General features: G+C 43.7%; 1 protein-coding gene across 4 annotated transcripts in view; it reads left to right on the forward strand.

Annotated features, from left to right (window-relative positions):
• spryd3 (SPRY domain containing 3) overlaps positions 1 to 15,019 on the forward strand; it is a 34,387-nt gene that overhangs the window by 12,357 nt on the left and 7,011 nt on the right. For all 4 annotated transcript variants that reach the window (XM_041241694.1, XM_041241692.1, XM_041241695.1 and 1 more), the window contains exons 7-8: positions 7,616 to 7,765; positions 11,616 to 11,673. In XM_041241694.1, the coding sequence (XP_041097628.1) occupies positions 7,616 to 7,765; positions 11,616 to 11,673 (208 nt within the window). The remainder of the gene's footprint in view (positions 1 to 7,615; positions 7,766 to 11,615; positions 11,674 to 15,019) is intronic.

The raw sequence follows: 15,019 nt of genomic DNA on the forward strand, positions 1-15,019 counted from the left end.
AGTCTTAAAAATCTTAAGAGGATTTGACAAATCTTAGCCCAGAGGTCTCCGAGCCTGATCCTGGAGAGCTACAGGGTTTTCTTTCAACTTAAGCTCTCAATTAATGTACTTGATCGAATTATTTGTTCGATTTATTATTGGAATGGACCATTCTGGACCGGGTCCATTTCTGGACTGGGGTCTGAATACAGCCCACTGGCACCATTTGGCAGTTAAGACAAGCTGTGTTCAAACCATGAGTGCTTGTGGATTAGCCATCTGTCTGTCTGTCTGTCTGTCTGTCTGTCTGTCTGTCTGTCGTCAGCCACCCAAGGGATTTGCCCGTCTGCTCTCAGACATTACATCCTCTTTATCATCTCGACAGCTACCAGCTTGCCCTCCTTGTGCAGTTTTTCCAGTTTATTTATTTTTTCCACTGTGTAATCTCGCAGTCCACTTGTGTGCGCTTACAGCCCGTGAGGGAGTTCCCAGCGCTCCTTGGTGGATTTCTGTGTGATAACTTTACGAAGAAGGAGTATTTTCGGGAACTCCTTAGAAACCTGGAACCAGCAGATATTTACAGCAGGAACACAGAAGAGATTTCCAAGGACTGCTGCACCTTGTTTCCCAGGTGCTTTCTGAAATGCAGCCTGCAGCTGTTTGTTTTTTTCTTGTCTTTGTCAGTGTTTTCGTTTTTTTTAATTCAGAATTTAGAGTATTTGTTGGAATTCAGCAGTATTAAGTGTTTAGGACGAGTTCTTGATTTTGATAGTGATGCTTGTAATCGATGACCGTTAACCGATTCCTCTACTCTGTGCCCAGTGGATTTCGTGCATGCAGTAAAGGCAGTGTGTTGCAGGGGGGACAGGTTAGTGGTTACACCAGGGGGGCAGACTTGGTTCCTGGAGGGCCGCGGTGTCTTTTAGTTCCACCCCGAGCTCTCAATTCCTTAATGGGTCTCAAAAAAAAACCTCAACTCTAAAAGACCTTGAAAAAATATCAAATACGTCCAACTGAACAAATAATCAGATCAACGATGTTAATTGAGAGCTTAAGTTGGATTGAAAACCAGAAGACCCCTGCGGTCCCTCGAGGGCTGGGGTTTGACCCCCCCCCCCCTCCCGGTTGCTCTCTGTACCAGCTGGAGATGAGACCTGTTTTGTGAGCTGTGTTGACACCACGGGGGGTGGTTTGTGAGGTTTCTAAGTTACCAGGATGCGATGACACAGAAAACGATATTCAAAGTGAACAAGAAGAAGAAAACATAAGTTACGATAACTATGATTTTTGTTTTCCTCTGCCTTTTGCTTTTTAACCCTTTCAGTCCTGAATTAGTTTTGTCCAGCCGAAGGTGGTGCTCCTTTATTGAGTAAACGGGACAGCTGTTATTATTATTTTACATATATTTATTACACGACAGGGCGGCACGGTGGCGGTATGGTTAGCGCTGCTGCCTCGCAGCGCCAGGGTCCTGGGTTCGATTCCAGCCTAGGGGTCTGTCTGTGTGGAGTTTGCATGTTCTCCCCGTGTTTGCATGGGTTTTATCTGGGTACTCTGGTTTCCGGCCCACCGTCCAAAGACATTCTGTTCAGGTTGATTGATCATTCTAAATTACCTTCTGTGTGCGTGGTGCCCTGCGATGGACTGGCATCCCGTCCAGGGTGTAGTCCTGTGTCTGCCAGGTTAGGCTCCAGCTCTCCGCAACCCTGTAAAGAATTAAGTGATTAATGATAATGGATGGATCATTGCACGACCTCAGACTGGGCTCTGAGAGTCCCGTGAGGTTCCAGCATGCGTTAACACACAGTATTAAGGTAAGACTGGAAGGGTTCACTTTTTGATCAGGATCTCACTATAGTTTCGTACCTTTTACAGACCTCAAGAAAACCTGTAAGATGCACAATAACTGCCAAGTTCCCCCACGAAACGGCTGACGAGAAAAAGGGTTTCCTTTCCAAAGCGGCTTACGAATGTCCCGTTCAGTGTGTTTTATTTAGCAGTTGTTTTCAATCACTTTTCAATTCACTGGCTCATCTCCAGCTGTCAACCTTAGCCCCAGGCCTTAAACCGTCATTTCTGTATCGCTCTCCCTTTGTATTGTTCTCTTATTGTTTTATATACTCCCGGGCTCTGAAAATAATAATCTATACTTAGAAGGTATATCTGTTAAACAAGTTTTCACAGCTGTGATTTTGAAGGGCATTTCAAAACAGATTTAAGGAAACCAAGCCGCTTATTCCACCTGTTGCTAAGGAACGGGTCAACAAAAACAGGCCTCTCCCTCTCTCTCTCGCTCCCTTCCCTCTCTCCCTCTCGGTTTCCCACCTCTAGCCCCGGGGATATGAGTGAAACTCAGGGCATCTGTCAGCACTCCCGGTGATGCATATCCTGTAGGGCTCAAAGCAGGACTTTTTTTCTGAGGTGATATCAGCAGAGGCTTCCATTAGTCAGCGATTTATTAAAAACAAATCAGTAAAGCAAGAAAGGGAACGAGGTGTAACTCTGATTTGAAAAAGAGGAATACAGTTAAAAAAAAAAAAAGGTGGTTGAACGAGAACCAAAAGGGGGTTGTTAATTTGGCTTCGTTTTATTTGAATTGAAAGTGATGGAGGGTCTTTCAGCACACGCTGTGTTTGCGTTGTGTGCGAGAGATCTGGCTGGAACGTACGGATATAGGTTAGGGGTGTGCACATACTGAAGATTTACTTACAGGTGCTTTTTCTTTTTATTGTCAGCCAGTATTAAATGAAACCGAACAAGCCTATGAATCGATATGCTCCCTTCACAAGAAGAGCTGCTTTTCGATAAGGGCGACCAAGGGAGTGATTTAGTTTTGTGTCTCATATTCATTCCGATTTGAATTCATAGCCGGCAGCTTGAAACATGTTAGAGAATTACTGTGCAGATCGAGTATCTGCACACCACACAAACAAGCCAGTTCCCAATTCCAATCCCCATTCCCTGTTTAACCAGCTATAATTCATTGTGCGACACGGGCTCCACTGAGCCCACAGGTACTCTTGATTTTATAATTATCAAAGGGCTTGCTCGACTCCAAAGAACCCTGGGAACCTCCCTTCACAACATTCACTTCAGCAGTTTTGGGCAAAGGGAAATGTATCTCCTTAATATTACTTCACGTCTTCTTTTTACAGTTGTATTTATTTATTTATTAACACAAGCACAGACGCGTTGTGGTTGGATGCCTTGTTCAGTGTGAGGAAGGCGTAGAGCCGCAACGCATCTGTGAAAGCATACATGCAACTCGTCAACACCAGCTGTGATTACATGTGTTGTTGTGCAGCTTGTGTAAATGTTTGCTCAATAAAGCCTGTGTCATAATTGTTTTGTTTTTTTTTACTGTATATCATGTATTATGCACTTCCCTGTATTTAAGGTATTATGGGTTTTCTTGTTGGTGCTGCATCTTGTAAAGCACTTTGTGATGGTGCTCCACTATGAAAGGCGCTATAGAAAATAAAGATTGACTGATTGATTGATTGATTTATAAGGGAATAGGGGGAATCGTTTATAAAGATATTGGAATTGGGAATTACGGTATTAAAGGCTGGTCTCATTTTTCTTGGCTGCCAGTTCAGCTTTTGAAACGTACACAGAACTAACACAATAATGACAGTTAATCCTGTCTAGATTGGGTCACCGTTGATGCAGTATTCCGGATTGTGTCTGCTGCTGTCGCTGTCTGGTCTTGTGGGCACAGCTTTGAGAGATGGCTTTAAAACCACTGGATCTAAATCCAAACCGTGCATCGCTACAGCCAGGGTTTCCTTTTTTAAAATCAATGTCCGAAATTTGGAAATGTATATTTTAGAGACTGCTCATTTTACCAGAATATTGTGATGTGTTGGAATTGTTTAAAAGGGAACGGGAATTGGAAACTGATTTTGAAAAGGAATTGGGGGGGAAAAAAAACGTCACTTGATCCCAACCCACTCTACAGCGAATCTCATGGTGTGTACGGAGTTTTTAAAACCCTTTTTAAACATTTTACTGTTGCCTGTTCGTGGTCTGACAACTGCGTTTAAAGGACCGGGTTTCCAGGCAGATCAGTTTGCCGGATGTCCTGGAGGGTAGGACTGGCGCGGCGTGGCGTTCGCGTGCGTTAAGATCAGTGTAGGACAGTCGGGCACAGCTGCTTCTGTTTGCTGACCAAGGTACATTTTGTTTCCCCCATGCAAAATCGAGCTGCACCTTTGACATCCAGTGACTGCTGCAAATAAACAAGAATCCCAAACTCGTAAACCACTGGCAGAACTTTTTCCATTGGGTTTGTATATCTGCTTTGTATTAGCATGCCAAACACTGCAACTAATTAAATCATTATGGGAAAGTTTTCATTTACCCAAGATCAATGCAAACTGGAGGAGAGGGGGCTGGAATTCTCTTGCTCAAACCCAGGAACGGGGCTTTTAAGGGGTAAGATGAAACGAGACACTACTGTTGCGATATGTATTGCCATGTGCGAGTCACGATAGTGTATATGCCTCACGATACATGCTATAGTCCTGATGAGTTACGTGTGTGATGCAGAATAAGATTAATTATATAATTTAAAGATGGACTAGGACTTAAGGGCGTGAGTTTCAGACGAGAACAAGGTTTTATGGCAGACGGCTTTGTTAATTAGCACTGATGAAAGCTGTGGGCTGCTTGACTTGAGTTCACAAGTTTGGTAAAAGCATTTTGTTTGCACAGACCTGGACTGAGGTGTCTTGTGTTAATTGCCTATGTGTTTTCCTTCTTGTTATTTTTAAACTGTCCTGGAGCGATTGACGTGTGATTCCTAAGTTATAACACCACTGCACATCGACCACAAAATTTAAGGTGCCACATTTAAACAAGAAAAACAGTTCCGAAGATATGTTTACGCTTAAACAGTCGTGATGTGAAGTAACTTTGGGTTTCTCGGAGAGAACATTCACCTGGGCATGGGACCATGAATGTAGATCTTTATTCTTTAATTCTGACCTTGCCTGTGGTGGTTTGGGGGCTCCCCTGTTCTGTCCCGTCAATAATATCTTCCTGTTTAAAACCTCAAGCCACGCTGTTATTCTCTGTCTTGCGTTTTTAGTTTCCTCAGTCATCCCTTCCTCCACCACTATGCTGCTCCACCTTTGCAACGCTCCCCCTCTGGGGGCAAGTGAAAACTCACTTTCCAACCTTAGCAGCCCAGCCAAGCTGGCCTCGTCCTCCACCAGGAAGGCTGTCCGCGAGCCAGAAGGGACCCCCTGCCAAATCTGTCCCAACTCTCTTCCATGTTCCTGTAGTCTACCTTCCCGGTTCCCCTTGGTGGTGGGGGGTTGGTTTAGTAAAGGTTTCTTCCCAGCCTTGGATGCTTGGATGTCGGTCTCACCTCCGTGAGGGGGGCTCTCCGCAAGCCGAGGAGAAACCCTGTACTCCCTCACAGTCGCAAAGCACTTCTGTCCTCTTCTCCTGCTCCACGCAGCCCTTACTCCTGCCCCATGAACAGGGAGGAATAAATTCACGATTTGTAGTAGCGTACCAATGCGTGATGTCTGGCATCCAAGTCACGATGCTGATAAAAGATAATTACAGACAAGAGACCCAGTCTCATAAAATCGTCATTCACCTGTCTAATTTGTGGTGCGTGGCAGGAAGGTGACTGTGGACTTGGCAGTAGACGCTGGCAGCGTCTAACGTGTTGCGTGCCGTTTGGTACACAACAGGGTTACTGTTCGTAAGCTATGTGGTATAGGGTTACAGTCTCATATTTGTGAACCCTAATGTGTTTATAGCGCAGTTCCTGGATTCCAGAGTGACCCTGAGCTGTAATAATCAAGAGAAGTACTTTATTTATTTATTTATTTGTTTGTTTTCTGTTTTGTTTTGCATCTTGCTTCGATTAGTGTTGATTTTATATTTGTTCAGGATATTGGTTGCAGATTGCACTTCTAATATTCTTCTAGTTCTTGTGAGTGATTAAGGCTTTGAGACGTTGTGGGGAAACTCCAAGTCACGGCACTAAAGTTATCATGCAGTGGTGAAAGGCTGCCTTTGAGTAACGTGCAAGATGTGTGCGAATGGGAACATGTGTTCAAACTAAAGGACTATAAATCACATTTATTCATCATTCAGAAACTATGTGGTGGAATCTTCAGACTGCATGTAGGGGTTCTGGTACACGAGGAATCCTTTCAATATTCCAAGTGCAGCTGCAAAGCAGCGTGAAGGAACTTGTGTTCTATAAGATAGGCTTTGCATTCATAGAGGGATTCATTTTAAAACGGTACCTAGTCTTGAAGAATTTGACTTGCGTGTTCTGTTACATGGCAACAGGTATGCAAACACTTTGCCCAAAACAAAAATCACGTGAAAGTAGTCCAGCTAAATCAAGGGTCTTGTATCATGTTCATTTTTGGAGCGCTTTTTACCTGAAGTTGTTTTAGTGTGCGGCATGCATTGGATGCCACATAGCTCTGCAGGGAGCTGTAATTGGTGTCTGTGTTGGGTCTTATCAGTATACAGCTATAACCAAAAGCTTTGCATTACCCTGTAGAATTAAGAAATGTTGCTTCATAAAGTCAAATGAAACTTGCTGAAAAACGTTTGCATGTTGAATTGCATACCGTTTTCCCATGTGCTTAACAGAAATCTAACACAGATAAAATGGCAGCCGTATCAGTCAAGAGGTGATAGACAAAGAGAAGGAGATGAGATGGCTTTTCCTGGATTAACTAAACAATCATTAATCACGCTCTTTCAGGAAAAGATCAATCTCTCTTTTCTACTTTCACCCGAAGAGACCTTTTGAGGTCTTGAAAGCTTGTGATTAATTATTGTTTAGTTAGTCCAATAAAAGGGATCGCATTGTGAGATCATATTGTAGTTTCTTTGATTTACATGATGTTAAATAAAATCTCTTAAAATGATGTTCACATTTTTTTTTTTTTTTCTTTCTCTCGATTTTATTTCAATCCTAAAATTCTAGGTGATGCAAAAGTTCTGGCCAGAGCTGTAGAGTTGAAAAGTGGTGTTATTGTTACTGATGATGCATTGAGTTTAGTTCATGCCGAAGAGGAAGAGGATCTACCCTTTAGGGGCAGCGAGTTATAACAACAACATGCCTGGTCTTTGGATTGAGCTTGCTCTGTTAGAAGACTTATGAGTTGGAGGAGCAGTGAATTGAAGGACTCGGGTGATTTATAGAAGGGGAGGCTCACACTGTCATCGAGCAGTAAGCACGCCCTGTCAACAGGGATGACATCTTCACCTTGTTGCCGATGTACCATCAAGCCTGTCAGCGATCCAGAGTCTGCTGAATGTTTCAGAGTGCATGCAACACACACACACACACACACACACACACAACACACACAAACACACACACAGACACGCACACACAAAACGAAAGGGGTAAGTGTTAGCTCATGAAAATAAGACGTTGGAGAGTAGATTTAAAGAAAAACTCCAGTTAGCGCCCGTTTAAACATCCTGTCTGGTTTAGATCACAAATGAAAGGAGAAGACAAATCTTCCTTGAAATTCACATCGCGTGCAGTTTTAGCTGTCCCAGGCTTTACTAATAAGTCTTATTGCTTTCCGAGTCTTATCATGCGAGTATCTTTAAATGCATGTCACCTTTCTTTCTTTTTTAGCTACTGGAATACGTGGGCAAAGGGAAGAGCATCCTGGACGTGGGACTGGCACTAGCGCGCCATCCTCTCAGCACTAGGTGCCACTACTTCGAGGTGGAGATCATGGATGCAGGAGAGAAGTGCTACATTGCACTGGGACTGGCGAGGAGGGTGAGTTGTGAGCGCGGGCTGCAGTTTGTAAAGGCACTGTCACTATGGCTACAGGGCAAGGGTTTAAACCAGGGCTGCCAGACTCCAGTCCTCGAGGGCCGCTTCTGGTTTTCATTCCTACTTAAGCACTCAGTTAACATCATTGATCTTATTGTTGGTCTATTGGACTTATTTCATATTTCTTTCAAGGTCTTTTTCCAGTTGATTTAAAAAAAACATGCACTTGATTCAAGGTATACTACCGATTTGTGTTAAGAGAAGTGTTAAATTCGTCCAGTTAATCAAATGATCAGACCCATGAAGTGATTTGAGAGCACAGGGTGGAACGAAAGCCAGAAGACGCAGCGGCTGAGCTAGGATTGAACTGGGAACTTCCTGGTAACAAGCCCCTTTCACTAACCACTGGACCACCAAGTAACGCAAAGAGATGTTCGGAGCGAAGTCATAATCAACTCCGGAATGTCCTGTCCCCTTCCTTCCACCCGAAGCTCACATGAAAGGCCTGTGGTTAAGCCAGCAGGAGGAGGAAGTCGCTGCGCGAGGTGGTTTTCCGACACTCCGGTAAACAGAGCAGCGAAGTTCACGGCGGGGTCAAGCGTTAACCCTTTTAAAGACCCAGTTTTGCAAAGTGCTTCTGGAACTTTGCACACTGCTAGCTTGCAAACCTGTTTCACAGTACAGGTTTGCAGAAATCCGCTTGGCTGGTCCTCATTTTGTATTTCTTTTACTTTTTGAATTAAACTGGCTTTGGCCAGTCAATCGCGTTAACAAACACACACATGCATGCTCCTCGCGCAGTTCTTGCAAGACGCTTTTCCACATACTGCGTCTGCTTTCATGAAACCAGGGTGGTGTGCAGGAAGTAAAAAGTGAATTTAGTTAATGATGCGTATGCTGCAGGGATGGAAGTAAGACTGTCATTGCATAGCTGTTTGATCCGTTCCTGGTTTCCCTCTGCGTTTAATAAAACTCGCCTGAGCTTGTTACCTGTACACTTGCTAATCAAGCTTGTAGTAAAGCCTGGAATGGGGGAAACTGCTGTGCAACAGGAGTCTTCCTTCCATCCCTGTGTTGTGAAATATTATTAAATTAAGGGCGTGTTATCTCAAGATGACAGAGGGGAACGTTACTTTGATTTACAAGGCTGTTCACTCTGAGGAGCGACAGATCTGAAATTGCATATGCGGTGGCAAACCCAGGACTGATTTAGAAGTTTCAAAGAAAATCTCCAAGGGAAATTTTCAAAAACGATACCTGTGTAGCGAGTGCTGCTTTTGTTTGTTCTACATTGTCATGGTACTGCCAGAGGAAATGTGTTCGTTCTATATTTAGCAGGGGAGGGTGTACAGTATGCTGCTTATTGCAGGGTGCCTTTCTTCCACATTCGCTGGCTAGCTGCTGTGAATGGAAACAGAACAGATAGGATCTGATGCTAGACGTGCCGTTGACCTCGAATGCCGTGGCGTGTGCTGATGTTAAATACGAACAGCATGTTTTCCATTCTTTGGAAATAAATTAGTCCTACAAATACTTTGTTAATTTTGTTGTGTTTTTTTGTTTTTTTTGGGGGGGGGGGGGGGTGGGCTTGTTAATGGAAAAAATGAGTGTTCTAGCTAGCCTGTCTTTTTTTAAATATTGATGGTAAAAGGAAACATGCAAGCAATCTCATTGCTGTAAAAAAAGCCAATTGATGACCATGAGGTTCATCAGCAGTATGTACTGGTATAGAGTAAGAAATAAGAGTAGATGGTTTGATGAACGTTGTGTAAGTGGGGTTCAAGAACGATGTCATCAGGCAAACGATTGAGGTCTGTGCGTCCTGGAACAGTGTTTAGTAAAGAGTGATGTACAGTATGAGGAATAACCGATTTCTGTTTGCAAGTGTAACCGCATAAATGTAAGTTTGACGCGCAGATGGACATAAAAATAAAACCGTGGCTTTGTTCTACCGGGCAGTTGTCACGAAACGTCATTGAAACACGTCTTCAGCTCCCAAAGGCAGGGCACAAATCTGCGTTGCCCCAGGCTGAGCTAGCGACCGGGGGAGCATTGATTCATAGCCTTGATACGGATCTGCCCCTTTTCTGTGCCAGCGCTGCTGTGTGTTGAGACGATGCAGTAAGGGGTGTCGATGCAGGCTGCAGGCTGCCAGATAGCACGGAGATATATATCTGTGGCAGGTACTGCCACACTGTTCGTACAACATGAATTTCTTTTGCAGTGTTTGGTGTCCTTAGCAAACATCACATGGGGCACAGCCCAGCTTTCTAGAGCTGCAGACTTAAAGGAAGGAGCTACGAAAATAGGCAGAGGGAACTGGTTTTATTTATTTAGCAGAGAACAAAAAAAAGAGGGGACTCGAGTGTCTTAATGGGAGTTGAGAAAATGAACAAATCTGAGCGCAGTACAGAAGCGGATATTTATCGAATGTGTATCGAATCCTGTGCAGACGCACTTGTAGGAAAAATGACCCTAAAGCTAACACACTTTTTTTTTTTTCTTTTTTAAATCTTTTGAAAGCTTCACAAAATGTCTTCAGTCTTCGGTGTGTTCTTGAGCATTATGGGACGTGATAAATCTTGTTTAAAGATTGCCGTCACATTGAAAATGGAAGCCATATGTGTTTTTATGTTTGTTTAATTTCTGTAAGTCGCTTTGCTACACAATAAATAATAATAATAATAATAATAATAATAATAATAATAATAATAATAATAATAATAATACATCGAAATCAGAATACATGGGGAGGAGACCAATAAGAATGCAGGAATATTCTGCAAATACACCCTGTGGTAGTTCCATTGGAGGTGAAACACCGTCCATAGGAAACATTTTTCACTGTCACCTTTTGTAAGCCAAACTCATGCGACAGTAGTTCGAAGCAGGGCTGTCTGAAGGAAAGTGAACCGGTCCAGCGCTGTTTAAAGGTGTCGTGAAACCCTTACTGATCTCAAGCAGTTTTTGTCTCGTGTAAGTGTGTGGTTTCAGTGTTTTAGGGGCCTGTTTATCTTGAGGTGTGATTAACCTGCCAGATACTGGATCTGGAATATATGATACGCTTTTGTTTGCTTTTGGCTCACAAGCAAGTTTGGGCCGTGAGCACGTTTAACTGAAATGACAGCATGCAGTCTTCCTCCTCCTCCTGCAGTTTAAATGAAGAGCACAAGAATACTAAAGAAGGTGACGACAGCGAGTCTCAGGATAACAAAACACACTAATAATTAGCATTGAATCATCTCCTGCGTTATCAGATTTTGGCCACTTGTATATTTGATTTGGTATGAATTTTGTTCAGTGTTCGCTGCTACGTGGCATCAGCAGTAGAAGCTTGTGTAACGTGTAGACGCTGTTCAAAACTATTAACACACCAATGCAGGGCTGTGCGATTTCATAAAGGTCTGAACTGTAGAGTATTTCGCTTAGTTTCGTGGAGTGTTTCTGTTTTGTTTTGCTCTGATGTTGAGTTACATTTGTTCCTCAAATTCTGCCTTTGAACCTGCTTTGAGCTGGTCCAGAGACCCCCGAAGCACCGACACTGAAAAGCCTAATTCATTCTGTTCTAAATAGCGTGACAGAGCGATTATTCGACACTGCCAGCTCCGCGGACTGCTCCAGATAGACAGAGAGAGTAGCTGGGGCAGGCAGGTTTGCATAGAATTAGGTAGTCTGTTCAGTCCTGGCACTGCATATTCTCCAGACAAGCTCAAAGCACTAAACCGTGAAGCGAGCAAACGTACCGTGCTTTGTTTCTAGATGCGGTACGACGTGAAGAAGCGTGAACGGTTTTCACTGACAGTTGGTTAATTTTATTTATTTTTATTTTTTTTTTTTTTTTTTTTTTTTTTAGGATTACCCAAAAAACCGACACCCAGGCTGGAGCAGAGGATCAGTAGCCTACCACGCGGGTGAGCACCCTGTCAAAACTGAAACGCTGCTTCCCATTGCGATGTTTAGACAGGTAGCAGACAGCGGGGAAGATGACGGCTGCAGAGGCGCGTGACGCTGTCAATCAATCAATCGGTCAATCTGTCAATACACAACAGAAACAATGAAAGCATAGATGAGGCATGCCGAACAGAACGCAGGTCCTGTTGAGAGGTTCAGTCTGATAACCACCCTGCGCACTTCATAACAGAATTTGCAAATTTAGCGTTTCCTTCACGGGCCACTGCAGCCCCCCTAATCTCTCCCGATCTCAGGTTTTTATCGATGGTGGTGGGCGGTGGCTGTTTTTGCTTCACTCTGCACTTGGGTAAGCAGACAAGATCTTTTCGTTTGCTCGCTGGCTTGCGGGTCTTGAACGTTTACTGTAGCTGGAGCCCGGCAGTACAGTATCTTGATCTGACATCGACCCTACCAGCTAGTGGCCTCTATTGCCGTTGGGCAGGTAAAGCGAAGGTTAGGAGATGTATTTATTTATTCTAAATGGAGGAATGTCGCTCTCTGCCTGTGTTATGCATTCTTTTATCTACGCTGAACAAATATCCTGCCTCCCTTCAAGACCATCAACCAGCAAACACATTTATAATGCGATCCTTCTTTACAATCAGATACAACTCCTTAGTGTGTGTGATTCCCAGCAGCTAAGCAACACAGCCTGGAGTCAAACCTTCTAAAACACAAGAAAGAACAGAGCTGTAATTCTTAGGATTATTAGTAGTATTTATTTATTTGGCCAGGCGCCTTTATCCAGGTGTTACAGGGCAGTACAGGGTTACAATGCAGGCTTAATATTGAAACGCAGTGTAGTTTTACAGCAAGTGAAAACAATACTACTAGAGCACAATATGAACTAGGATTGCAACAAGTTAGGAGTTCTGTCTACAATGTTCTAATAGCAGTGCAATCTCCAACCAGCTTCCTAATCCAATACTGGACGGGTTACCAGCAGCGGTGCGTTGGGAACGCTTTGCCATTCAAAAGCAAGACGCAGAAAAAAAAACTGAGAACACAATGAAAGAAAATGGTTGTGCTGGGGCAGTCTCCAGCCTGTGTGAGGAGAGAGGCCGTCACAGTGAAGAGATGGTCGGTAAAGGAACAGTGTCAACCTTTTTGCTTGGCCGTCCAGGCTGCAAATAGTGCACCAGAGCGATTATTTGATTCACTGTTGCATCTCTAATAATAGTTGATTGGTATTGATAATATCACTTATTAGTGCCTTGGTCATTTTATTGCATTGAAAGAGTGTCGGTGCCTGTAATCTTAACGGGATCGGTGCTTCTGCAGACGAGGCGCTTTGAGGCTTCCTGTAAGCAGCCCTCTCGTCCCAGATTTAAGTGAAGCGTTTTGAGACCCTTCTAGTTACTGCAGCAAGGTGGCTGTTCAGGTGTTAGTGGCTGAGCTAGTGTTGTTCAAGCTGCGTCGTCTTCCTTTTAAACTCACGGCTGCTCTGTAGACAATGGGCTCTCTTAGAAGATTAAGTATTAATGAACTGGCCTGGCCCAGACTACAAAAGCAGTCTGTTTTACTTGAAACAGACACTAAAATATGACCAGCTCAGAACACTGTGTGTTTAATGATTCATCATTGCAATCACAACTGATACATTCATTTGTCAGAAACAGCGTTGAACTCCCCCCCCCCCCATCTCCAACTTTCTTGATGGAGCAAGAGTCTGATCATCACTGAGGAATGGTGACATATCCCAGCAGAATGATTGTGCAGAGTCATCATGCATCGATTCGTAAAGCTCTGCGCTGTCGGCAGCGTTAGGGCAGGTTTTTCGATTTGTTTGTCCAGCCTCTTGTGTGTGTTTTTTTTTTCTATTAAAAAAAAAAAAAAAACACACACATTGTAAAGCTGTGGATTCAGACTTGCAGGGACCGAGATGTGATTTGTATTTCTTTGCGGACGTGCCAGGGTGTGTGTTAAGACTGGGGTCTTGTCAAGAGTGTGTTTTCCTTGCCTACCTGATTTAGAGACTGCTTTGACATGAACAGACAGAGCAAGAACACAAGAATCAGCTTGTTGTTGTTGTTATTATTATTATTATTATTATTATTATTATTATTATTAGTAGCAGTAGTAGTGTCAGGATGCATCCTGGCTCTCTAAACTATCTTAAAGGGGTAATCAAGGCTCTCTGATTCAGTTTAGCAGCAGTAATCCTTCGCATCCCCACCTCTATTCGCTTGGTTGAAAGTCTTTTTGCTTGCGTTCTATAATCTGGAATACGCAGCTATATCTCAAAGACAGTTTCACAGGTGAAAAGTTACTGCTGCTGCTGCTGCTTAGAAGGGGGCCTGATCAATTCATGTTGTTTTTGTGTTTAGATTCTCCAGCTGCAATCCGCAGCGTTGGACTCATTTGCAAGAATTGTTCGGCACTCCTTTATTTAAAGAGTTTTACAGTGAATTGCTTCTGCATTGTCCTGACCGTTTTACTGAAGCGTTCCAGACTTTGTTTTCACTTTGATCCGTTTATCCTGCTGCCATCGCACTATAGATTCCACCCTACCTGTGCAGCAGCTCCCCGGGTCCAGCCTAGAGCTCTCCACATGGGGTCAGGACGCGGGGGACTCTAATGCCAGCTGCGCAGGAAAGAAGAAAGTTTCATTTACAGGGCGGTGGTGGCAGGTTACATACAAAACGAAACGGCTTAGTGAGGAGAGACTATCTCTGCCAAAGAAGGCTTTTTAGTTGAAAGAGTTTCTGGCTGTTCCCGATGATTTGTCGATTTTGTTCGCGATAGAACCCTCTTCTCAACTCCTGGAGGAAGAGATAAAAGTGACACCCACCCACTTTGTTTAATTTTAGATAGCGATTGTTTAAACAGTGCCATTCCCCCACCCCCCCACCCCCTCCAGTTGCCACGGACGACCAGGAAAATATTTATCGTCGGCCCCGAATGATGGGAGCCTGCGGTTTTCTTCGTTTTGCTTTGTATTTTAATGATGCTTTTTTGGAAGTGCTTTTTTGGAGTGGTAGCGAAAGCTGCCAACAGGTGCATTTGGGTATTAGCAGGGCGGGATAAGTTGAAATCACGAACCGCAAAACAACCCCGCAGCATGGTAAACCCAAGGGTAAAACAACAATGAGGGGATCGGCCACATGGGGGAAAAATAGCAGGCAGTTCTTACTCTCTAAGTGTCTGTAGCCGTGAGTGCTTAGTTCACCAGCATCTTCCCCACTGTAGAATGCATTGGTCAGTCTGAGTGATTCATTTTTTTAAAAATGTCTGGCTTTGAGATTTGGCAGCACTTCAAAGCCTTCCTCATTCCATTCAAATCATGTGACACTGACGTTTCAACTC

Source organism: Polyodon spathula, unplaced genomic scaffold (assembly GCF_017654505.1).
Source record: "Polyodon spathula isolate WHYD16114869_AA unplaced genomic scaffold, ASM1765450v1 scaffolds_806, whole genome shotgun sequence".
NCBI classification, from domain to species: domain Eukaryota; kingdom Metazoa; phylum Chordata; class Actinopteri; order Acipenseriformes; family Polyodontidae; genus Polyodon; species Polyodon spathula.